Source organism: Canis lupus, chromosome 9, assembly GCF_011100685.1.
Source record: "Canis lupus familiaris isolate Mischka breed German Shepherd chromosome 9, alternate assembly UU_Cfam_GSD_1.0, whole genome shotgun sequence".
NCBI classification, from domain to species: Eukaryota; Metazoa; Chordata; class Mammalia; order Carnivora; family Canidae; genus Canis; species Canis lupus.
Window position 1 is genome coordinate 16,946,664 of NC_049230.1, and position 26,346 is coordinate 16,973,009.

Consider the following 26,346-nt stretch of genomic DNA (forward strand, 5'->3'; position numbering starts at 1 on the left):
GGAGAGATGATAGAATCCTCCGTGGAAAGGAATGAATGTTGCTATGGAAACCAGATGATCCTTTAGTGAGAGCCCTAAAGCACTTGCCAGGCTGCCTAACCCTGCATATTAACAATGTGGGTCCAGAGAGCTGCTTGCAATTCTTTGGAAAGGGATCATTCAGATATTGGTCTAATAAGCATTTATGCATTTGAGAAAAGGAAGTCAGAGTCTCCTGGGAAGGGCTGAGTTGCCTGAAATCTTAAGACAAGCCCACAAACCACAGCTCACTGGTCATGACAATACTGGCTATCTGTGATGGTTCCTTAGGAGGGCTTCTGAGAAAAAGTGAAGGTGTGTCTTACAGTTTCTCCTAAGGGTTAGTTTACTGGAGGGCTGTTTCTAGGGCAAGGAACATGTAAAGTAGGGCTTTCTAAAAGAAGACATCTCTTGAGCAGAAGTGTGACCAGAACAGACAGATAACTGGGTACCTGGTGCCCCAAGAGATGTTTTCTATTAAGGAAAAAACGTCACTTAATCAACATCACAATAATCAATTTATTTGTTGAATTGAATCACCAAAATTGAGCTTAATAAACTTTTCCTGAATAGTTACTATGATTTCAATTAAACTTTCTTCCTAATTGTGGGTTTGTATTAAAAAAAAACAAAGTTGAGTTTTGCATCATGAAATTAGTATTTTCTCTCAATCACTTAAAGAAAAAAGTCACACCCCTGTCTCCTGAATACAACAATCACCAGTAAATTAGACCTTTTTCTTCTAGCCCCTCTCCCATACATTTTCCATGCATATTATTATAAAAAATATATGATGGGCACTTATCTGGCTCAGTTGGAAGAGCATGTGGCTCTTGGTCCCTGGGTGGAAAATTTGAGCCCCATGTTGGTTTGTAGAGATTACTTAAAAAATTAAACCTTAAAAAATATGAAATGTGTTTGTGTAAAACATACATATAAACATAAAACATAAATGTGTGTATATATATACATATAAAAGATGTCTCTGTGTTAATGTGTATCTATATATGGTTGTAATCCTTTAAGAATTGAGTGCCATGTGGACAGGGACTTTATTTTATTCATAGGCATGCTGCAGATCTTGGGAAAATAACACATATCCTCAGGTCATTGAGGTGGAGGGATAAAGCCTCATTATTATAAGCTCCAATATTCCTTCTGTAGGTACAAACAGTGGCAGATAAAAATCTTTTCTTTGCTATTTGATCCTTTTTTCAGGTTATGATGAGTCCATGAATCCATTTAAGCAACCTTCATAATTGCTGGCAAAACAGTTTTGCATCTTTTTTTTTTTTTTTTTTTTTTTTTAAAGATTTTATTTATTCATTTATGGTAGACACACAGAGGGAGAGAGGCAGAGACACAGGCAGAGGGAGAAGCAGGCTCCATGCACCGGGAGCCTGATGTGGGATTCGATCCGGGGTCTCCAGGATCACGCCCTGGGCCAAAGGCAGGCGCCAAACCGCTGCGCCACCCAGGGATCCCAGTTTTGCATCTTTGACTTGAAAGTCAGCAGAAGGACATGAATAGATCATTTGTAGTAGATGAAATAAAAATACTAGTAAACATTTGGGGAAAAATGAGTAATCAAAGAAATGAAAATGAAATCAACACGAGATATTTTGGGGTTTTTTGGTTATCAAATTAGCAAACAAAACACATAAAAAAGAGCTTACCGAATGATGAAGTAAACATTGCTTTCACTTGGCTGGTGGGAATGTATAGTCTACTCATTTGTGTAGTCGATTCAGAAAACAATTTGATGGTGTAATGTGTTATCAAGAGCTTTAAACATCTTCATGTTTTGACCCAGTGATTCCACTTTTGGGTTTTTCCTGAAAAAAAAAAAGAAAAAAAAAAAAAAAAAGCAAGGAATGCTGGGGGAGAAAAGTTCAGTGAACATTATTCATATAGAAAAACTTAAAAACAATCTGAATGTTGAACTCCATGAAAATGATTAAATAAATCAGGGTATATCCATATGATGGAATATCACACAGCTTTCAGAAATGTTTAAGTGTTAAGTAATGTGGAAAATGCTCAAATTAAAATGTTAACTGGAAAAAACCCCAAATTTTATGTAATTATAATCTGAACTATGTAAAAATTGCATAGAAAAATGATTGGAGGGTGCCTGAGTGGCTCAGTTGTTAAGTGTTTGCCTTCAGCTCAGGTCATGATCCCAGGGTCCTGGGATGGAGCCTCACATTGGGTTCCCTGCTCAGCAAGGAGTCTGCTTCTCCCTCTTTTTCTACACCTTCCCCCGACTCATACTTGTTGGGCCAGGCGGGAAGGGAAACTCCTCAAGATGGCGGATACGCCAAAATGGCTGAGGTTCCTGTCACCACCTCCACTTGGGACGACAGCTTGAGCAGACCCTTACACCTCTCCTTTGGACTTCCTCAACCGAACCCAATGCCCTTCAAACCCCAGAGGAGGAAGTCACCTTTGACTGGTCGAATTGCAATCCTTCCTTTGCATAGTGAGGGTCACTCTGACTGGTTGGATTGCAATCCTTCCTTTGCATATGAGCCAACCAATAGGAAACCGTTCTGCCTTACAACGTTATGGAAACCCCCTACCACCTTGTCTTGGCGCGACTTCCTCGACTCACTCTCTTTCCTCCGTGAGTCGTGGAACCTCGCCCGAGGGTGCCTGCAATAAAATCTGTTCTTGGACCCTCGCTTGCCTTGGCGGTCTCATTTCCGTCTAGTTACTAAAAAACTTAACAATACTTGCTCTCTCTCTCTCTCAAATAAATAAAATCTTAAAAAAAAAAAGAAGATAGAAAAGTGACTGGAAAGAAATAATCCAAAATGTAACAGTGATTGCCTCTAGATGATAGAATGGTGTGATTTTTTCCCCCCCACTTCCGCTCCTCCTTATTGTCCTCACTCTGATGAGGAATGCCATTTTTTTCATGTATTTTTAAAAAGTGACTTTGTAGGGGATCCCTGGGTGGCTCAGCGGTTTAGCGCCTGCCTTTGGCCCAGGGTGTGATCCTGGAGTCCTGGGGTCAAGTCCCACCTCAGGTTCCCAGCATGGAGCCTGCTTCTCCCTCTGCCTCTGTCTCTGTGCTTCTCATGAATAAATAAATAAAATCTTAAAAAAAAAGAAAAGTGACCTTGTATAATCTTTTATAGTAAAAAATTTTTAAGGAGTCACGTTGAAAAACCTCTTATATATTTACTATCAAATATACAATCACTGTGACCAGGAAGGAAAGTATTTGGTAAAGAGATTAAGAGCTAAGCTTTTATCTCTGTTTGGTTACTTAATTTTCCTCTTTTAAAAGAGGAAATGATAGTTTCTAACTCACAGGTCGTTATGGTCACACAGGTAAAGTCCTTGATATAGATGGCACATGGTATGTGCTCAATAGAGGTTCACATTTCTGATGATCTCAGGTACCATTTACAGGAGTTGGTTACCTATTTAACAGCTAACCAAGTTGGCTTTTTTTTTTTTTTTTTTTTTTACAGATTTTATTTATTTATTCATGAGAGACCCACAGAAAAAGGCAGAGACACAGGCAGAGGGAGAAGCAGGCTCCGTGCGGGCAGCCTGATGCGGGACTGGATCCCAGGACCACGACCTGAGCCAAGGCTGACGCTCAACCGAGCCACCAGGTGCCCCACCAAGTAAGTTGGCCTTTAAAGGGGGCTGAGTTCCCGACAGGAGGTGAGGGCTGTGGTAGTGCGGCATCCGAACGGTGCAGGTGGCTAGTATTTTACCCAAACTGTTGAAAATCGGTTTAGAGGCAGGGCTGCAGCCTAGCTTCAAACTGAGTAGGAAACTTTCCGTAAGCCTTAACTTCTGTGTCAAAGTCTGGGTATTTCCCACACGAGACATCGCCCCAACTAGTTTCTACTTTTAGCTCAACCGCGGCAAATTTCCTTAAATATCACTGGGAACTTGGCCCCGCCCGCATGCCCCCACCCGGTTGGTTCGAACGCTCCCGGGGTTAGTTCAATCCCAGGGATTTTTCAGAGTTGATTGGCCGAGCAAATCGGAAATCCTTTTACTCTTCTGATTGGTCGCGCGCGGCATTGGGGCGGGGCTTGTGGGAGTGTCCCGCCGGGCCGCGGGGGGCTGTCATTGGAAGATGAACCCGGCATTTGCAGAGCTTCGTGCCGTCGCCTAGGTCGCCGGGGGCGGGCCTTCCCCGGACCAGGCTCTTATTGTCCTTCGCATTGGCCAGATGTGTCGTCACTCACGGAACTTCGAGCTCATTGGTACGAAAGCTCCGAGAGGCGGCGGGTGATTGGTTGGTTGCCGTTCCCGCCCCCGCGCCGGTCGCCATTTTGCAGAGGGAGCCGAAATCTGAAAGGCTGTAGTGGGTAACGGTGGTCAGCGCGGCGGCAGGTGAGTCGCGGGCGGGCGGGCGGGCTGGCGGGGAAGGGGCGGCGGCTCTCCAGGCCTGGCTGGATTGCCGCACCGTCAGCGGGCGGGAAATCAGAGCGCGGCGGTTAGCCTGCGGGAAGGGGTCGGGCGGGTGCTGCGGGGACCCGAGGGAAGCTTGGCGCGTCCACCCGTGGTCCTCCGCCTTCCCGAGGGCCGGCAGCTCCCGAGGGAGCGGCCTGGCCGGCGGGCAGGAGAGGCGTTTGGGGACCCCCCCGGGAAGCCGGCGCTCGGCCCGCCCGCCGCGCACGCCCCCTTGGCCACCTGGTCCTGTTGGTGCCCTGGGGGTGTCGTCGCCGCTCCTGCCTGAAGGGGAGTTGGTGCTGGAGGCAGGGAAGGGTGGGCGGGCCGAAGGGGCGCCGGAGTCTCGGACGTTTTTCCCCAGAGCGGCTCCAGAGGCTTAGCGGGATGTGGGCGTCTCTGACGGAGGAGGGAAAGAGAAGCAGGAGGGGAAACCGAGGTGGTGTACTCGTGTGGTGGGAGGGGGATCGAGCGGAGCACTTGCCTCAAAGGACCTCTAAGGGGGAAGCACCTCCCCTCCCCACCCCTGGCTCGTTCCCTACCGTTTTCCTCATCTCTGCGCTTTGTCTTCTTTCGGAAACAAAAGACAAGGCGTCTCTGGTTTTGTCGCCCAGCTAGAGATTTTTGACTGCTGAAATGTTCTGGACGTTTGTGTAGTTTCCATACAGACCTCCTATGGATGATGACAGCACCTGTCACTCTTTGGTTGTGGCAGTTCACCTTTAACTTCATTTATGCACGGGATACGTGCTCTGCTGCTGCTTTTCTCTCGTCGTAGAATGGAATGGAGTGTGTACTTGGGACATCATCCATGTGAAGCTACTGTGGGAAACTGTTGGATTTCAGACGTGGGCCCTCTGGAATTCGGTGACCTCTGAGGTCACTAGGGTCCAGATGAATGAGAGGTTGGCAGTCCTTGTTGCATTTTTCCTCTGCCCTGCCAGGGAGTAAAGTTTTTCTTTGGTTAGCAGTTTTATTTTTTTCAATTATTTATTTATTTATTTATTTATTTATTTATTCATTTATTGACAGAGGGAGGGGCAGAGGGAGAGAGAGGATCTTAAGCAGGGTCCATCTCACCATCCCGACATCATGACCTGAGCCAAAATCCAGAGTCTCGTGCTTAACCAACTGAGCCAGCCCAGGCACCCCTGGTTAGCAGTTTTTTTTTTTCGTTATTCTTTTTTTTTTTTTTTTAAAGATTTTTATTTATTTACTCATGATACATGTACAGAGAGAGAGGGGGGCAGAGACACAGGCAGAGGGAGAAGCAGGCTCCATGCAGGGAGCCCGACGTGGGATTCGATCCCAGGTCTCCAGGATCGCGCCCTGGGCCAAAGGCAGGCACTAAACCGCTGAGCCACCCAGGGATCCCTGGTTAGCAGTTTATTTATTTATTTATTTTTTTAAATTTTTTATTTATTTATGATAGTCACACACAGAGAGAGAGAGAGAGAGGCAGAGACACAGGCAGAGGGAGAAGCAGGCTCCATGCACCGGGAGCCTGATGTGGGATTCGATCCCGGGTCTCCAGGATCGCGCCCTGGGCCAAAGGCAGGCGCCAAACCGCTGCGCCACCCAGGGATCCCCTGGTTAGCAGTTTAAAAGGAAAATCATATTCTTTGGAACAAAGATTTATTTTTTACTTTTCATTTTTGAAGGATCTTTTTAGGGGCGCCTGGCTGACTTCGTTGGTTAAGTGTCTGCTGTCTGCTCTGGTCATGATCCTGGAGCACCCGGATGGAGTACCACATCTGGCTCCCTGCTTGGTGGGGGAGTCTGCTTCTCTCTCTGCCCCTTCTCCACCCCTTTCTGTTTCACAAATGAATCTTTCTTTCTTTTTTAAACATTTTATTTATTTATTCATAGACACACACACAGAGGCAGAGAGAGAAGCAGGCTCCATGCAGGGAGCCCGATGTGGGACATGACCCCGGGTCTCCGGGATCACCCCTGGGCTGGAGGCGGCGCTAAACCCTCTGAGCCACCAGGGCTGCCTAACAAATGAATCTTTCTACAGACAATCTTTGTAGATGTTCAGGGGCTCGGTTTGAGGTGCGTCGGATGGACTACTTTGAAGTCTTTAAAATGTCAAGCTCACTCTTCAAATAGACTGATGTGTTAAAAGGCTGTAGAATAAATTTCTACAAAGCTAGTCTGCCTTTACTGTTGCCTTTATAGAATCTATCATATAGTCTTCTAAAAAATAAAATATTGAACACTTATGTTGTTAGAAGTCGATAGTCATACCTTTTGGGAGGTAATGACTGGAATGGGGGCAAGGAGATCTGGGTCACTAGTAATCATCATATTTTGATGGGTTTATGACATTTCATTGAACTGTTTGGTTATCATGTGTTTTCTCTATGTATAATACATTTCAATAAAAAGTGAAAAATTGGTTGAGAGTCAGGGGATGGTCAACACTGGTTGCTATGGATCTCCCCAGCTCTAGTCAGTTTCTCTGTTAGCTGAATGGGGTTGCAAATGCTGTATTTCCTCCCCTCTAAAATTTTTTAAGTTTTTTTTTCTGGATGTTGATACTGTTTGCTAGCCAAAGGCAACTACTACATTTTTAAGAGATACTGACATTTAACCTACCTTAAAGACTTCACATCCTGTAAAATAAACCCATTCTTTGCTTCATTAGTTCTCATTTCGAGAGGGTTTAGATGTATTTGTTTTGACATTGCTTCTGTACTTAGACTGACCAAAGCCCAGGCTGACCAAAACCCGCTGCCATAGTGGTAGCATTGAGACTGTGTTTCCACTTATCCCACTTGGATGCTGCAGTGGAAAAGAGAATTTTCTGGCAAGGTATCAAAAGGCTGAGTTGAATTTCCCTTTAAAAACAAGACATGCAAAAAAACAAAACAAAAACAAAAAAACAAGACATGCTACTATTTATTGGCCAAATTATACTTAAAATTGTTTTCATTTTTTACTAAGTGCCTCCTCTAATAGAGAGTTGTATTTTATGTATGGTGTTTCTATATCTCTGCAAAGAACAATTACTTGACTTGCCTTTCTTTTCATTCAGGTAACAGAAATCAGTCACAATGGGGAACGTTTTTGAAAAACTGTTTAAAAGTCTATTTGGGAAAAAAGAGATGCGGATTCTTATGGTGGGTTTGGATGCAGCTGGAAAAACCACGATCTTGTATAAATTGAAACTGGGAGAGATTGTGACTACTATCCCTACAATAGGTATGTTCACAACCTGTGACAAGACCAGTTTACAAGTTACTATGTTATACTTTTACTTGCCTTTTATATTATTGATACTTTTTTTTTTTTTTTAAATCTTGTCTAAGAGTGTAAGCTTTTTGAGGCCCATACTGAGTAATACAGAATTTCCTGATTGCTCCCTGGCATCTCTAGGACCATTGCTAGGTGTATGAGGCAATCAAATGAACACATTTAGGATAAGCACAATTAACCTTATCTGCTTGGTGAAAATGAAAAAGGTAATGATTAAAACGGGGAGGGCAGCAGTGCCTGGCTGGTTCAGTCAGTAAAGCTTGCGACTTTTTTTTTTTTTTTTTTTAAGATTTATTTGTTAAGAGAGAGAGCGTGCTCTAGGGAGGAAGCTTGCAGGGGAGGTGTGGAAGGAAAGGGAGAGAGAAACCCAAGCTGACTCCACACTAAGCTCGGAGCCCAATTTGGGGCTATATCTTAGGACCCTGAGATCACAACCTGAGCTGAAACCAAGATTCCTATGCTCAACTGACTAAGCCACCCAGGCGCCCCAGAGCTTACGACTCCTGATCTTGGGGTTGTGAGTTCGAGCCCCATGTTGGGTGTGGAGATTACTTGAAATTTTAAACAGACAAACCGAGAGGGCGGTTTTATGCCCTCTATTCCACTTAATTAGTCTGTGTCCCAACCTAAGCCTGAGTTGGGAGCTGGGAACCTGCTCTTGCCTCCTCATTCAGTCGTCTTCCAGCTGGCCTAAGTGGAACCATGTCCACAAGAAGTATGTTACTAGGGTTTAAAGATGCAGTGTGATTTTCTTCACTCTGGCTCAAGCCAGTTACTTTGAGTTGGTGTCCACCTGAAAGAATCTGATTTGTTCCAGTGCTGGAGGAGAACCTGGCAGTGTAGTTATTCCTGCGAAACGGCGCTGTATTTTGTAAGCCATTTAAGGATTTTGCAAAAGCAAGTTTGATAGGATTTCATCTTTGCCTTATGAACTGCCTTTAGATCCAAACATCCTGGATCCTCACAGGATGACCTGTGAAGTCATAGTGTTCTGAATGTTAGGTTAGTCACAGGAACCAAATGATCAACTTCCAACTTGGGCAGTGGTTTCAGAGATTGCAACATTTGGAGAAGGAGGAAGCCAGATGGAGAAAGCATTCACATCCACAATTTAAAAAATGTTATTAGTCTAAAATGAAAATAGCATAATTGCTTGGTTTTCTCCAATTATTAAAATAATTCATGCATCCATAGTGTTAGACATACAGCAAAACATAAATAAGTGTTAACAAAACACTATTGTTAAGATTTGGTGAATATCTTTGTAAAATCATATGCATACTGTTTTTGAACTTACTTTTCATTAAATAGTATGTTTAGATCTTTTTCTATATGATTTCTTCCCTTTGGAATACTTTCCTGCCTTTTTCCTTAGCCCCCTCCCCCTTTATGTAGCTAATGCCAGCTCATTCTTATGGTCTTAGTTTAAACATTATTTTTCAGGGACACCTTTTTTGATGGCCTGGACTGGTTTTCCCCTGTTAAAAGTTTCCTTAGTAACCAAAACTTCTTAGTAATTCTCAACACATTTGTCGTCGCTTGCCCACTTCTCTTCCAGCAGTAAGTAGATAAGGGCAGGAACCATGTCTGTCTTTTTCACCATTGTTCCCAAGCCCCTGGCAAAATGCCTGGCACATAGTAGCTGTCCAGTAAATATTTGGTGATGAATGGAATACCAGTCTTGTAGATTGTGAAACTAATGGCCTGGAGTGAATCATCCCCCTCCGTATCCACTTCACCTGCAATCCTGTTCTACAGTGATGCTAAGCTTGGCCAAGCAGCTTGCTTTGGCCAAGGGAATATTAGCAAATTAAGTCAAAGATTGAATAAGTGCTTGTGCCTTAAGACTTGCACTTTGGGAACACTGCCACCACCATAAGAGGAAGCTCAATGTTTCTTGAGAATGAAAAGACCACCTGGAGAGAGACGGGCCCAGTCCAGTCTTCAAGGCACTCCGTAGCTGAATGTAACTACAAGGGGAAACCCAGGCAACCCACAGAATTGTTGGAGGAGGAGAGGAATCATTATTCTAAGTCACTAAATTTTGGGGCTTAAATAACAACTGATACAGAGTAACATCAAATTTGAGTAACTGGATAGTATTCCATTATGTGGCTCTATTTTTAATGAATTTTCATTGATGGGTTGATTCACTTATTTGCCGTGTTCTTTGTAAACGATGCTGAAGTAAGCATCTTTAACATTTTTGCAAACATGTACTTTAGTCCTTGCAGTAATTTCTGGAGGAAGAATTGCTATGTTAAAGCTAATGTATGTCTAGGGGCACCTGACTGGCTCAGTCCATGAGAGCATGTGACTCTTGATTTCAGGATTGTGGGTTTGAGCCCCATGTTGAACACAGAGTTTACTTAAAAAAAACAAAAAAAACAATCAAACAAAAAAAACAACCAAACCCTATGTACATTTAAAACGTGGGTATGCATTACCAAGCTTCTCCCCAAAAAGGTTGTGTTACCAGCTATTAAAAAATGTTCATTTCTCCAGGGAATTTGCCTATACGATGGAGAAAAAAAACACCGATTTTTATTGGGATTTCTTTTACTGTAAGTGAATATATTCAAACATCCGTTGGCCATTTGTATTTATTCTATGGCTCAATTTTACTTACTTAGTTTTTAAGATTTTATTTATTTATTTATTTGAGAGACAGTGCATGTGAGTACCCGGGAAGGGATAAAGGGAAGAGGAGAGAGAATCTCAAGCAGACTCCACACTAAGCACAGAGCCTGATGCAAGCCTAGATTCCACAACTCTGAGATCATCCCTGGAGCTGAAATCGAGTCAGTTGCTTAACCAACTGACTAGGTGCAACCAAGCCGTCTAGGTGCACCTTATTTATTTTTTAAGTAGTTTCCATGCCCAATGTGGGGCTTGAACTTATGACCTTGAGATTGAGTTGTGTGCTCTACCAGCCAGGCACTCCAATCTATGACTTGATTTAATTTGGTTCTACCAGTTTTTTTGTTTGTTTTTTTTTTCTTTTTGTTGGCATGTTTATATGTCTCTTAATGATTTGAAGAAGGACATCTTGGGTCAGGAACAATGTGTCATGTGTTAGTTTTCTAGTCCATTGTCTTTTTTTTTTTTTTTTAAGATTTTATTTATTTATTCATGAGAGAGAGGGAGGGGGGCAGAGAGAGAAGCAGGCTCTATGCAGGGAGCCCGACATGGGACTTGATCCCAGGACTCCAAGATCACACCCTGGGCTGAAGGCAGGCGCCAAACCACTGAGCTACTCGGAGATCCCTAGTCCATTGTCTTTCAACCTCATTTTTTCTAAGTTTTGCCATATAAAATTTTAGGTAGTCTTATTTACCAATTTTTTAAAAAATATATTTTTTGAGAGACAGAGAGTATATGAGGAGGGGGAGAAGGGGTAGAGGGACAAGCAATCTACCGGATGAGTGTGGAGCCTGATGTAGGGCTCAGTCCCATGACCCTGGGATCATGACCTGAGCCAAAATCAGATGTTTAACCTATTGAGCCATCCAGGTGCCCTGCCAAGTTTTTTTTTTTTTTTTTCCTGCCAAGTTTTCTGTTTGTTTGTTTGTTTGTTTGTTTTTAGCTTCAGTGTCATTTTTAGAAAGTCTTCCTAACTCCAGGGTCATATAAGTATTCATCAGTATTTTCTACTGCTAGTTTTCTGTTATTTTTATTTCATTTTAAAAGACATTGAAATATTTTACTTATTTGAGGTTTATTTTTCTGTTACGAGTAAGGTAGGAATTTAGTTATATTTTTCAAATATATAGGCCAATGCTGTCCAATAAAACATTCTTCAATGATGGATATATTCTGGGTCCATACTGTCCAGGGTAGAAGCCATAGCTATAAGTGGCTATTGAATACTTGAAAGGTGGCTAGTAAGATTGAGGAGCTGCCTTTTTTTTTTCTTAAAGATTTTATTTACTTTTTCATGAGAGACACAGAGATATAGGCAGAGACACAGGCAGAGGGAGAAGCAGGCCCCCCGTGGGGAGCCCGATGTGGGACTCGATCCCAGGACCCTGGGATCATGCCCTGAGCCGAAAGCAGATGCTCAACCACTGAGCCACCCAGGCGCCCCTGGAGCTGACTTTTTAATTGGACTTAATTTAATTTTTAATTTTTTAAAAGTTTTTTATTTATTTAATTTTTACACTAGTGTGGGGCTCAAATCTAAATGAAGAGTCGCATGCTCTTCTGGCTGAACCATCCAGGTTCTCCTAATCAATTAAATCCAAATAGCCGTATATATATTGGACATGTGCAGAGATAGACAGTTGTCCACACTCATTTATTGGATAGTTTTTTTATGCTGATTTTAAATGCCTTCTTTTTATATACTAAATTTTCATGGATATATATGTCTTTTTCTGGACAACTCCCTGTTGTAGTAATTTGAACTTAATTATTTCATGTGTTACTCAAGGTTTGATAATATCTTTAAAAATAGTTTGTTATCTGTTTTCAGAGAGTTCCTGGTTACATTTACTTGGTTATTTTTCCAGATAACACTTAAGATCATTTTGCTAAGTTTCCTGCCCCACCCCCCTTCCCTAATCACTTTAGGATTAGAATGTCATTGAATTTATACATTTATTTAGCAAGAATTGAGATTGCTGTGATGACGTGAGTGCCCTTCGCTAAAACAAGCTAAAACATGACTCAAAGTGAGATTTGGAAAGTGAGCAGGCCCAGGCTGTGATGGACCTCGAAGGTCATGTTTAGGATTTGGGTGTGGGAAGCCAAAGAGAGATTATTTTTTCCCCTTTATTTTAAATATTTCAGTCAAGCATAAATATATAGGGAAGTGATATGACCACATTATAGATTTTGAGAGTTTTGATTGGAAAATGGTGAATGGACGGAGAGAGGAAGAGTGGCTGCAGGTAGCTTAATTAGGTTACTTCAATAATTGAGGCTAGAAATGACAGTCTCTTGGGTTAGGGTGACTATTAGATATTTAGGAGGTTGAATTGATAAGATTTGATAATGAGATCTTTAGGGGTGAGAGTGGGAAGTATCAGGGATGCCTCTCAGATTTCTGGCTTGTGGGATGAAGTCAGTACAGGGGTAACTAGTAGAGGAGGAATATAGAGGGGTGGGGATCTTTTTTTCTTTTTTTAATTAAATATTTTTTCTTATTTGAGAGAGAGAAAACAAGCAGGGAGGAGGGGCAGAGGGAGAGAGAGAGAAGCTGACTCGGTTCTCTCCCAGGACCTGGAGATCATGACATGAGCCGAAGGCAGATGCTTAACCAACTGAGCTACCCAGGCACCCTCCCTTTTTTTAAAGTAGGCTCCGTACCCAGCATGGATTGAAATGTGGGGCTCTAACCCATGACCCTGAGATCAAGACCTGAGCTGAGATCAAAGAATCAACCAACTGAGCCACCCAGGCACCCCTAGAGGTGTGGGGATCTTATGTTCAGTGTTGACATCTTGCCTTATTGGAGCCTTTGAGACATCAAAGATTTTGGATTGAAGGTTGAATTATGAGCCTGAAACTCAGGAGATCTGGGATGGGAAAATGTAAATTTGAGAGTTGTTAGTGCAAAGGTGGTAATGAAGCCCTATGAGTGAACGAAATTACCTTTTGCCACTGTGGGAAGAGGAGAATGGATGGGGCAGGACAGAATCATATTGATCATTTCAGGATCAATTAAGTGTGGTTGAGCTCACTAAGTAGTCCAAGAAGGTTCAGCCATAGAAATACAAAGAAAATAGGAAACCAGGGAAGAGTTTCAAGAAGAGAGTGAGCAGTAGTATGAAATATAAAATCAAACTTGTAAGAACTGAAAAGCTTCTGTTGGGTTTATTGACATGGTGATTATTGCTCACCTTGGCAAGACCAGCTGTGTAACATGTTGAAGCAGGAGGAGCTCTTGGGTGAAAGGCAACACAGTAGGGGCAGTGAATGTGACTAAGGTTCTTAGAGAAATTTGATTTTGATCCGGAAAATAGAGGGTGGTAGCAGGTGAATATGTGGAGTCAAAGAAGGGCTTTTTGGGAAGTGTAAAGACTTAAGCCTACTGAGAAGAGGAGGTTGGAGATTTTGGAGTGGTCCAGATTATATGGATAGATGGAATTGGCATTGGATAGTTGCCCCTTTCTCTGCTCTAAGAGGGAGAGAAAAAGAATGGTTACAGATGTAGGTAGGTTTCTACATTGTGTGGTGGGAGGTAGAAGTCAGTCTCATTAATGGCTTCTGTTTGCTCTGAAGTCATGTAAGATCTGCTGAGAGAAAGTGAGGTCATTTGAAGTTGCAGAGTAGAGAAGATTTGAGACACCTGTCATGATGAATGGACGAGCAAAGCTAGCATTCTGTTTTGTAAGCTAAATAGGTTTTTTTTTGTTGTTTTTTTTTTTTTTTTTTTTTTTTTTTTAAGTAAACTCTAGGCTCAATGTGGGGCTTGAACTCACGACCCTGAGATCAAGAGTTGCATGCTCCACCATCTGAGTCAGCCAGGTGATCCTGTAAGCTAAAGATCTTTGACTAGCAAGTTGCTTTGTGAATTAAAAGTCCTGTCCAAATATTAGCCGAAATTTATTTGAATTGTTTACCCAATGAAAGTCTTCATTAAAAATTTTCTTCATCTTGCCAATTTAGGTTTCAATGTGGAAACAGTAGAATATAAAAATATCAGCTTCACGGTCTGGGATGTTGGTGGCCAGGACAAAATCAGACCTTTGTGGAGACATTATTTCCAGAATACCCAAGGTAAAGATTATCCAGTCTATGACCTTGAAACTATTTGTGTTAAACGCGTCTAAAGATGGATGCTTGAAGCGAAACCTTGTACTCTGCTTTATTTGGACTGTCCATCATTCCTTCTCTTCTGAGGATCCACTTAACACTTCCTTTTTGGAAAATGGTCCCTGCCTTCCTAGAAAAAGTACTTGGGCATTAATGTCCTACATAGAAAACTACTCTTAATCCAGATGAGTTAAAAAATGGCTATCATAATGAATTTTATCTTTTGGTTAATTGAGAGCTATATGTGCCTTAGACGAAGTACCAGGTTTTAGAGAGTTTGAGTTCAGTGAACTCTTTTAAACTGGATGAGAATATCTAAAAATCATGCCCCTGCAGAGAAAGAGATGAACAGACATGGCTGGAACCCCAGATGCCAGCATCTTGTTTGGCCACAGTCTCTCCCAGCTGCCCTGCTATTCTAGAAGTGTGTGAATTGACACACACATATCCCAGATCATTACCTTATTTCCTTATCACTGCTTTCCTAAAAGTTGGGGTTTTAATGGGTCCACTCCTCCATCAATCTACTTGAGGTTTTTTTTTTTTTCATGGATTTTGTGTTGGATCAGTGCTACCTTATAGAGTATTGCCTGTCAAAATAGCCATAAACTGTTCACCTAGTTTTTACACCTGATTCTCATGTAGAATCCTAACCAGAAGGCATCTCCACGCTCATTTTAGAACTTAATTGGAGTCTTAATTTTGAAATTTCTATAACAAGTGGTTTTTGTATCACATGCATTTCATAGTAAAGACTTGTGTTTGTTGGTCTCATTAGACCTATTGCCCACACTGGCTGGCCCTTTAGATTTTAGATCATTGTTGTAGCACTTTGCTCGGTTTGCAGTTCTTATCTCTGAATTTGATTTTTTTTCTCAAAATAGTGCATTTATCTTTTTTTTTTTTAACTTTTGTTAGTAGAGCTTTTTTTTTTTTTAATTAAAGATTTTATTTATTTATTCATGAGAGACACAGAGAGAGAGAGAGAGAGAGGCAGAGACACAGGCAGAGGGGGGAGCAGGCTCCATGCAGGGAGCCCGATGCAGGACTCGATCCCGGGTCGCCGTGGACTGAAGGTGGCACCAAACTGCTGAGCCACCGGGGCTGCTGGTGCCTGTTAGTAGAACATTCATAACAAATACAAGGAGAAAGGATGCATGATGAACCCCCTTGTGTTCATTGCTCAGCTTCCATGGTTACCAGCGTTTTGCCCAGAGTATGTTCTAGCATATCTCAGACGTGATACATGAGACCTTTTGCTCATATATCCTTCAGTTTTCTTTTTTTCTTTTTTTCATGACAGATAACAGAGAGAGGGGGGCAGAGACATAGGGAGAGGGAGAAGCAGGCTCCCATTAGGGAGCCTGGTGTGAGACTTGATCCCTGAACTCCAGGATCACGCCCTGAGCGGAAAGCAGAGCTTAACCGCTGAGCCATCCAGGTGTCCCCATCCTTCAGTTTTCTTTTTTTTTTTTTTAATTTATGATAGGCATACAGTGAGAGAGAGAGAGGCAGAGACATAGGCAGAGGGAGAAGCAGGCTCCATGCACCGGGAGCCCGACGTGAGATTCGATCCCGGTTCTCCAGGATCGCGCCCTGGGCCAAAGGCAGGCGCTAAACCGCTGCGCCACCCAGGGATTCCCAGTTTTCATTTCAAACTGATAAAGCCTTTTTTTCTGAACATAATCTCCATGCCATTATCACACCCCCAAAATTAATATGAATTCTTTTTTTTTTTTAAATAAATTTGTTTATTTATTATGAGAGACAGAGAGAGAGAGGCAGAGACACTGGCAATGGAAGAAGCAGGCTCCATGCAGAGAGCCTGATGTGGGACTGGATCCCGGGTCTCCAGGATCAGGCCCTGAGCCGAAGGTGTGGCGCTAAACCACTGAGCCACCTGGGCTGCCCTTAATATGAATTCTTTCATGACAGTGCCTAGTCCTTAATTTAGTTTCTCCGGTTGTATCAAATATGTCTTTTCCACATTGGATTTGTCTGCATCAGGAACCAAAGTTCACACATTGCATTTCATTGTTATATCCCTTTAGTCTCTTATTCTACAATAGATCCTCTCTCCCTACTTTGTTTCTGTGCCGTTTTTTGGTTAGATGTTTATTTCATATTCTAAATTAGGCTGATTGTTCTATTACTTGTTTGTCATTGGATAGCTTGTAAAATGGTGGTTCTAGAGCCTTGATTAGGTTCTGTTTCATTTTGGCAGCAAGAATATGTTACAGGTAGTGCCAGGTATTCCTTTTCTATCACATCTTAACACAGAAGTTTGGCCATCACACTTTTAGGGTTGCTAAGTGGGTTTAGACAATATAAGTCTAATTCTCCCAAAATAAAGTTCCCTGTCACCTACTGCTTTTAGCATTCATGGAAGACTATTACTAGATCTGTTATTTCCCTAGAGTTACAGAATGGTGATTTTTCTAGATATTGTTATTTCATCTGTATTTGTTAACTGAAATCCTTCTAAATGAGAATTCCTTCACTCTGCTCTGAAACCTTGGGAAAGTTCATCTTTTCTGTTTTAGTTTCCTTATCTATAAAATGGAGGTAGTACCTGCCATGTTGGATCATTTGGCTTAAAGGAGATTAATTTTATAACATGCTTCTGTGGTTGGAAGATAGTAGTCACTCAGATAGGAGCCTATATTAGTCTGGGTTCTCCAGAGGAAGCAGAACCAATGGGATGTATACACACATACATACATATCAGACTTATTATAAGAAATTGGCTCACATGGTTACAGAGGCTGAGCAGTCCCAGGATCTATCTACATTTGGCAAGCAGGGGAACCAGGAGAGCCAAAGGTGGAAGTTCCAATCCAAGGGTGGTCTTCCACCAGCTCCAGGATGGTTAGGCAGAGACTTCTCTCTCACTCCTCTTGTGTTCTCTTCAGGCCTTCAGAGGATTAGAGAGGCCTACCCATGCAGGGAAGGGCAGTCTGCTTTACTCCCTCTACTGATTCAAATGTTATTAACCTTAGCCAGAAACATCTTTGCAGACACACCCAAAATAATGTTTGACCAAATGTCTGGGCATCCCATGGCCCAGTCAAGTTGACACATAAAATGAACCACTGCAGAGCCCAAATTGTGAGAAGTTTTACTTCCTCATTCTCTGGCAGGAGTCCTTTCGCCTGTTCAATGTAGTGTCACATTCAGTCACCAAGTTGAAATGCCATTTTGTTTTCAGTCTTCTATTCATAACAAGCCTGATTTAATGGAACTTCAGTAACTTGCTTTGGTGGTGGGTACCTGGCTATGTTCTAGGACCTCGGTATGGGTCAGTTGGACTCTTCGTGAAACTAGCAAATGAAGACTGAAGAATAGACTTGCTGTCTGTGGTGGGTCCAGATCTCTCAGCCAGCAGTAGCCTTGGATGCTGCCCCTATTTTTCTTGCCAGCTTCTAAAGGTCAAGCTGTCTTTTTTTTTTTTTTTAAGATTTTATTTATTTATTCATGAGAGAGAGAGAGGCAGAGACACAGGCAGAAGGAGAAGCAGGCTTCATGCAGGGAGCCTGATGTGGGACTCGATCCCAGGTCCCCAGGATCACGCCCTGGGCTGAAGGCAGTGCTAAACCGCTGAGCCACCCGGGCTGCCCTTGTCTTTTTTAATTAAAATTTTTTTCATCAGTATGTTGAATATGACAGACTTAATGATAGCTTTTAACTCTCCATTAAAACACTTAACCATGTACTCACTTAGGCTTTACTTGTACAGATTGAAATTTGAACTGTTTATGTGATTTCTTGGTTGATAATATTATATAGAGTGCATAAAATGGTCCATTAGTTCTCGTGTGGAAAGGTTTTTCTCCTTGATTGTAAGTTCAGTTATTTTGTTAAATGGCAATACATTTATGTGGCTCAAAATTCCAAAAGATAGAAAAGCATATAAAGAAAAGTCATTGTCTCTTTCCTTTACTCTAACCACCCAGTTCCTTCCCATAGACAAGCACTTTTATTTCTTGTGTATTGGTCCAAAGATATTTTATGCATGTGCATGCAGTGGTAAATACATATCCCCCTCCCTTTTAAAACAAATTGTTGTATACTATCCATGTGTAAATTTACCTTTTCTGGGTTCTCCTAGTTCAAAAGTGGAGCTAGTCTGATGCTAGGTTCTTTTGTTTCTCAGATAAGGATTTACATAAAAGCAATACAGGATGGGCCCTAACAATTATAAACCTTAATTTTTATTAGGAATGGCAAAGGCATTAACTGTTTCTACCCTGTCACTTTTGCAAGGATCTCCTCAAATTTCTGGATAGCCTTAGTTATGCTTAGTTATGATCAGAGTCCTTCCTTTTTTTTTTTTTTTTTTTAAGTATTTTATTTATTTATTCATGAGAGACACACACACACACACACAGAGGCAGAGACACAGGCAGAGGGAGAAGCAGGCTCCATGCAGGGAGCCCCATATGGGACTCGATCCTGGGTCTCCAGGATCACATCCCGGGCTGACAGCGGTGCTAAACCGCTAAGCCACCAGGGCTGCCTAGAGTCCTACTTTAAAAAAATTTTTTTTAAATTTAAATTCAATTTGCCAACATACAGTATTAACACCCAGTGCTCATCGCATCAAGTGCCCTCCTTCGTGCCCATTAACCAGTTACCCCATCCCCTCACCCACCTCCCCCTTCAGAGTCCTACTTATATTGCTGGTAGCATATCACATCTTTGGGGGAAGTTTTGAGTGTTCTGCCTTTTAAAAAAAAAATCTGATGTAATATAACAGACATGACTTTGTCTTGCATGCAGTCCCCACACACTCAGGAGCCGGGGAGTGGCTTCTGCCAGAGTGGGCTACTTCAGAGCTAGTCAGGCAGCTTGGTGGGTGGGCCTAAGAGACAGGAGGGAAGGAGAAGAGGGGAGGAGGGCCAGCACTAGTTTTCCCTCCTGGTCATAGCCGCGAAATCTCAGTGGTCATCTTGTCACTCTATGCTTTTCCTACCAGGAAGGTCCCTTCAGCAGTGTCCCTACAAGGTGTGGCTGAAGCTGGCACAGATATCTCTAATGACAGGGGTACCTCCTAAGGGACAGCCCATTACATCTTCAGTTTTGTTGACTCTCTGTCCGTCGACTTCTTGTAGTTTGTATGCATTGATCTTCAGTGTACTTACAGAGCTGTATAAAAGACATTGCACCTCTCTTTATGGCATGGGTCTTTAGATATGTTGTGAAGACAGCTATCCGTCTCTCTCAGTAAAACATCCCCCATATATTGTTTCTTTTTCATCTGACATGGTATCTCATTCCTTTGCCATCCTACTTATTCTTTGAATCCTTCCAGTTTCCCTGTGTTTTAGGGTATGGGGTCCAGCAGCGACCACATGATACTCACAGGGTGTTCTGACTGCCATACCATAGAGAAGGCTTTTTTTCACCCATATCCTACAAACTGAGCTGTCATCACTACTCTTGATACAGCCTTGGGGCACTTTCATTTTGGCAGCCGCTTCTCATTTTCATTGCACAGAGGGCTTATGGTTGGCTAACTACCAAGTTCTTACGATCATTATTGACGCAGGGACTACTGCTGAGAGAGGGCCTTCCCCATTCTGTTTTTGAGTGTATGTTGGAGTCCCTGCTGGGGAAATCCTCTGGAGATCGTCTTTGCGCACTGCTTCCTCTAGCCAGTGTAACAGCAACCAGGTCTGTGCAGGTGTCAACCACCTTGGCTTAGATAAAGTGTGGTGGTATCTTTCTTTGACCCGTCTCTTGCTTCCTGGTGCTTATCTGATGTGGTCTAGTATGGGATCCTCCAAAGATTTCCCAACACCAGCTTCCTGGGGTTAGGCCAGACTTCACAGGTTAGGAGCACAAGACTCCCTCCCTTCAGACACCAATTGTAATTGTAGGGGTCTCCAGAACATTGTCCTTTCTGTGTGGCATCAGGACGCCACCACCTCTGGCATGCTGATGGATGATGTCTGCAGTACTGCCAACCAAGGATGCATATCTGAACTTTGATGTCCATGTCTGAACTTTGATGTCCTTGGTTTTTCTTGGGACTTCGTTATGCAGATATGATGTAAAAGTGAAGTGATTAAGCATGAACGTAACCTTTTCTCTATAATTTTGTTTCTTTCAATCTGGGGAGGGCCTGTATGCTTCTGAAAAGATAGGCTAGTTGATTGCGTGTGGCAGGCTCCCTAATTCTGGAGAGTAAACGTCCTTCCTTAACTGATTATTTTCTGTGAAACCATAGGTGTAAGTAGGGAGAAACTGTAAGGACATATAAATGGTTGCCCTTTCCAGGTTCAGATTACCAATGTGCTTGTGATTTCTTTCCAGGTCTGATTTTTGTGGTTGACAGTAATGACAGAGAGCGAGTCAATGAGGCCCGAGAAGAACTAACCAGAATGCTAGCAGAAGATGAACTCAGAGATGCAGTCTTACTGGTATTTGTAAATAAACAGGTATATTGTTGGCTTTCTGAATACTGGGACCAAAATTGCTGCCAGATGTTCACTTAAAAATGTAATTATTTATTTGAGGAGAGAGCAAGCACATGAGCAGGGTGAGGGGCAGAGGGAGAAGCAGACTCCCCACTGAGCAGGGAGCTTAACGGGGCTCAATCCCGGGACTCCGGGACCATGACCTGAGCTGAAGGCAGATGCTCAACTGACTGAGCCACCCAGGAGCCTCAAGAATATAGATATATAGATATTTAAATTAGATGTGTTTCTCCCTCTCTCTAGTCCGTACCATAACCTTTCCCTCAACCTCCTTTTTTTAAAATTTTTTTTCTTTTTCTTTTTTAAGTAAGCTCTAGGCTCAATGTAGGACTTATACCAGGACCCCAAGATTGAGTCTTATGTTCTACCGACTAAGCCAGCTGAGCTCTTCCCCACCTCCATTTTAGCATATGTCTTCCATTCACTCAATAAATATTAATTGAGCATCTATTAAGATTTAGGCATTGTTTTAGGTATTGGTGATGTAGCAGTGAGCGGCAAGACAGACAAAAATCCTGGTGTCCATGAAGTTTACATCCTAGTGGGAGTAGAGTCAGTCAGTAAAGGATATGTAATGTGTCTGCTGGAAGTGTTGTAGAGGAAGGTAGAGCGGAGGAAGAGGGCAGGCTGGATGTGGGGAAGGGCCAGAATGCTTCCATGATAAGATGACATCTGAGCACAGGACCCTCATGCGGCTAGGAATAGCATGGCAGCCAGTGCAGCTGGAACAGAGGGGCGGTGGCAGTGAGGGAGGAGATGGTTGCATCATTTGGGGTTTATTGTCCAAGGAGGAGAAGGGGCTTCTACATAAATGTAGTGGAAAGCAGTGAAGGAAGAGTGGGAGGAAGGCCGAGTGTAGAGCCATCTCGCCTTGGGATTCAAAGTGGAAGGAAGCTTGGAAATGAAGGTAGCATAGTGGAATGAAGTAGAATCATGGAATGCATCAGCCTGAGATGACCTCAGTCAGGAAGCATGATGTGTTTCCTTCCACTTTCTCCTTCATGAATACATTCATTATGTGATTGAGCTTATGCTCTTTTGACAGGGCTGCATCCTGTTTTGTCACTTCAGATTTATTGAAAGCATTTTCTCTCGCCTTCCAGCTCTTTGTAAACATTTTATTTTATTATTATTATTTTCTAAAGATTTTATTTATTTATTCATGAGAGACACAGAGATAGAGGCAGAGACACAGGCAGAGAGAGAAGCAGGCTCCTTGCAGGGAGCCTGATGTGGGACTCCATTCTGGAACTCTAGGATCACGCCCTGAGCCGAAGGCAGTTGCTCAACCACTGAGCCACCCAGGCGTCCCAGTAAACATTTTATTTTATTTTACATTTATTTATTCATTTAAGATTTTATTTATTTATTTGACAGAGCAAACACAAGCAGGAGGAGCAGCAGGAGGAGAAGGAGAAGCAGGCTCCCCGATGAGCTGGGGAGTCCGATGCAGGGCTTGATCTCAGGACCCTGAGATCACGACCTAAGCCAAAGGCAGATACTTAACCAACTGAACCACCCAGATGTCCCCACAGAGCGTGTATATATATATATATATATATATATATATATATATTTTTTTTTTTTTTAAATTCATGAGAGACACAGAGAGAGAGAGAGAGAGCAAGAGGCAGAGACACAGGCAGAGGGAGAAGCAGGCTCCATGCAGGGAGCCTGATGTGGGACTCCATTCTGGAACTCTAGGATCACGCCCTGAGCCGAAGGCAGTTGCTCAACCACTGAGCCACCCAGGTGTCCCAGTAAACATTTTATTTTATTTTACATTTATTTATTCATTTAAGATTTTATTTATTTATTTGACAGAGCAAACACAAGCAGGAGGAGCAGCAGGAGGAGAGGGAGAAGCAGGCTCCCCGATGAGCTGGGGAGTCCGATGCAGGGCTTGATCTCAGGACCCTGAGATCACGACCTAAGCCAAAGGCAGATACTTAACCAACTGAACCACCCAGATGTCCCCACAGAGCATATATATATATATTTTTTTTTAATTCATGAGAGACACAGAGAGAGAGAGCAAGAGGCAGAGACACAGGCAGAGGGAGAAGCAGGCTCCATGCAGGGAGCCTGACATGGGACTCAATCCCAGGTCTCCAGGATCACGCCCTGGGCTAAAGACGGCGCTAAACTGCTGAGCCACCCAGGCTGCCCGGCAGAGCGTATTTTTGATGTCACTCCACATCAGTATAACTAGATTGACTTTACTATGTGCCAGGCACAGTTCTAGGAACTAGGAATATTTCAAAGGACAAGATAGAAATTCCTGCCATTGTAATCCTTGCATTCTAGTTAGTTAGAGGAAACAGGTAATAAGTAATCAATATACCAAATAAGTAAATCTTACAGTTACATGTGTTGAGTGCTGTATTTGAAAAGATGAAGCAAGACAATTAAGGAGTGGTCCTGGGGGCTCAGGTCATGAGGCCTTGCAAAACACCATAAGGTCTCTGACTCTTCCCCTGAGAGAGATGGATCTGTTGCAGGGTTTTGAAAAAATGACTTGCTCTGACTTTCACTGTCCACTGGGTTGAGAATAGACTTTGAGGGAAACAAGCACAGAAGCAAGGAGACCAGTTAGGAAGTTATTTCAGTACCTCGACTTAGAAGTGGTGGTGGTGGGATCAAGTGGGTAGCTGTGATATGATGAGAAGTGGTCAGATTCTGCATCTGTTTTAATGGTAAAGTGAATGGGGTTTCCCAATGTGGAGTTGAGAGGTCAGAGAGAGAGAGAAAATCCGCCAAGCTAGGACTGTGACTAAGGTTTTGGGAGAAGAGCATAATATTTCATTATATAAATAAATCATTTTTTGAATTTTTTTCTTGAAGGATCTTCCCAATGCTATGAACGCAGCAGAAATAACAGACAAGCTCGGCCTACATTCTCTCCGCCAGAGAAACTGGTACATTCAGGCCACTTGTGCCACCAGCGGAGATGGGCTTTATGAAGGCCTGGACTGGCTCTCCAACCAGCTCAAAACCCAGAAGTGATTGGAAGCGCTCCATTCCCCATGCATTGTGGCAAAGTCAGCTGGCCTCTTCTGTGTGCTTGTGTGCGTGTGAGGAGCCGAGTATGGGTGTGTGGCTGGGAGTGGGAGCAGCTTTCTCACACCGTGCCTTAGACATGCTATATAAGAAAACCAGTCTTACATTTGAAGAAAAACCAGTGTTACATTTTAAATGCTACCTTCCATTTCAGTAGTTTCGAGGGTCAGCTTAGCTGACAGAGGGATCCTGAGGGCTTCCTGGTGCACAATAGCCAGAGTAGTCTTTGTGGTGGGCAGGAGGAGGAGAGTGGGCGTGGGGATGGAGCTGACTTGTGCAATTTTGGGTCTGGTGTCTCTGCATATACCTGGAGTCCTCTTATACTTTGGTGGCCTTTTGTAAAAGAGGAAGGACTTGTCATTCTTGCCTGTCACTGCCAGACCTAGCAACTCACGTTTCAGTGCTTTAAAGCAAAAGATCTTCAAGAAAAATAAGCACCTGCTTGCTGCAGGTTTTAAGTTCAGATTTGAACTTTTCCCTTAAGTTATTTTCTTCCTGGTTTAATGTGCTTTATTTAAAGGAACTCAAGATCTTTTTCATTAAGACTCCAGAACACTAGAAGATTATCTAGTCCTCCCCTTGTGCTAGTTCCTTCCCCCATTTCCCTCTTATTTGCCAAATGGAGACCATTTGGGTCAGTAACCCAGCGTGAGGCTGAGGTTCTTCACTGGGGCCACACGGTGGAGTGAAGGGCCGGGTTACGGAAGCAAGGTGAGGGTCAGAAAGGAGGTGAAGGTCGTGTGTCTTTGTATCACCACCTCGGGTTTCAGGCTCCTGAGACTGCTGCTCCCACTGCTCTGCTCTGTGCTGAATGTTCTCTGCTTGAGGCAGGAGGTTCACTCCTGGGATGGAATCGTCACCCAGTTCAGTTGTCTCAGTTCAGCTTGCAGTTTCGGTTAGTTTCTGTTCCCAGAACCACACACCTGTGAGTTCTGAGAGTGAGAGAGGATCGAGAGGTTAATTTTGGAAACGAAATCCCTGGCAACCCCTGTTAACTGCCCCTGAGTTGGTGCTAAATTTTGCCTGAAAAATGTCCAATCTTGACTGCTCTCTGTGGCGCTGACTCCCTCTTCTGGATGGCAATAATGTCTTATGTTGAAACTTGCTTTATGTTGTCCTCAAAATATTAATGGAGATGGCCCAGGGATGAGCTTGGTTTCACATGGTAGTCCAGAGCTTGTTTGCGCAGACAGCTGTTGGCCAAGTGTGTACTTAAGCGCTTTCCCTACTTCACCTTTGAAAGTTCCTTTTTCAAAAAAAAAGGTTTATTCAAATTACAGAGGAGGGGAATGTAAAGTGAATTTTAACAAAAGTAAACCTTGTATGTTAATGATGATGAAGTTGATATTAATAGGAAGAAGTCTCATACCATGATAAATGTGGGGTGTAATGTTTTTCTTTATAACAATGTGACTTGAAAGAATGTTCATTGCAATACTGGCATCCACGTCCAGATTTGATTTTTAACTGGAGTAATTCCTGAGAAATATTTAGGTTGTACATCTCAAATTGGCAGGGACTGTGTCTTACACTTTTGTATTTATGCTTAGTACAGTGTACCCAGTACGGTGCTAGGCCTCATTAAACAATTATTGATTGGTTGGACAATAAAGAACTTGCTTTGGAAGGAGGAGAGGACAGCCACATGCTTCTGAATATCTTGAACGACTTTAAAATCCCTTTCCCCCTCCATCTTAGCAGATTTACTGCTATTGAAAACTCCCAGGGTCCTTGTGCAAAAGACCGCCCCAAGGCTACTGTGACTTTTATGTCTTTAGCAATACTCCTCACTGACCATTTTCCTGGTGCTTTCTTTTTTTTTTTTTTTTAAGTTTTATTTATTTTTAATTTATGATAGTCACAGAGAGAGAGAGAGAGAGAGGCAGAGACACAGGCAGAGGGAGAAGCAGGCTCCCTCCATGTAGGCAGGGAGCCCGAAGTGGGATTCCGTCCATTCCGTCCCGGGTCTCCAGGATCGCGCCCTGGGCCAAAGGTAGGCGCTAAACCGCTGCGCCACCCAGGGATTCCTTCCTGGTGCTTTCAACTGTGGTTTTCTGTGGTTTGGAGATGCTGAGTTAGTAAGTAGGGCCACCTCATGCAGTAACTTTGAATGAAGACCTGAATGCCATGGGTCCCTGAATGTCATGTTGACATCCCAGCTATGTAGTAGAGTAGCTGCTGGCTTCAGGCCATTTACTCTTAGCTTCTTTATCTCTGAGCTTCAGTTTGCTTAACTGTTAAATGGGGATAATAATACCTGCCTAATAGGGTTGTGCGGATTCAAGGTCTCTGACCTTTGCACGCCTTGCTCTGAAGGTTTCGCCTGGGAATATCTTGTGACAATAGT

At 42.9% G+C, this 26,346-nt stretch overlaps 1 protein-coding gene across 4 annotated transcripts; it reads left to right on the forward strand.

Annotated features, from left to right (window-relative positions):
- Positions 1-4,149: 4,149 nt before the first annotated feature.
- Positions 4,150-25,639, forward strand: ARL17A (ADP ribosylation factor like GTPase 17A). Of its 4 annotated transcripts, none has more exons than XM_038547000.1 (6): positions 4,325-4,383; positions 5,219-5,345; positions 7,481-7,647; positions 14,314-14,424; positions 20,776-20,900; positions 23,784-25,639. In XM_038547000.1, the coding sequence occupies exons 3-6, from the start codon at positions 7,500-7,502 to the stop codon at positions 23,943-23,945; spliced, it is 546 nt and encodes a 181-aa protein (XP_038402928.1). In that variant the 5' UTR covers positions 4,325-4,383; positions 5,219-5,345; positions 7,481-7,499; the 3' UTR covers positions 23,946-25,639. The 4 variants fall into 4 exon arrangements, with proteins under 4 accessions (XP_038402927.1, XP_038402928.1, XP_038402929.1 ...); XM_038547001.1 differs by having other exon boundaries at positions 4,336-4,383; positions 5,098-5,345; XM_038546999.1 differs by lacking the exon at positions 5,219-5,345 and having other exon boundaries at positions 4,150-4,383.
- Positions 25,640-26,346: the final 707 nt, after the last annotated feature.

Coding starts and splice junctions, on each gene's coding strand:
- ARL17A (XM_038546999.1), top strand. CDS start 7,500: ATGGGGAACGTTTTTGAAAAACTGTTTAAAAGTCTATTTGGGAAAAAA. Junction 7,648..14,313: donor GACTACTATCCCTACAATAG/GTATGTTCACAA, acceptor TTGCCAATTTAG/GTTTCAATGTGGAAACAGTA. Junction 20,901..23,783: donor TGGTATTTGTAAATAAACAG/GTATATTGTTGG, acceptor TTTTTCTTGAAG/GATCTTCCCAATGCTATGAA.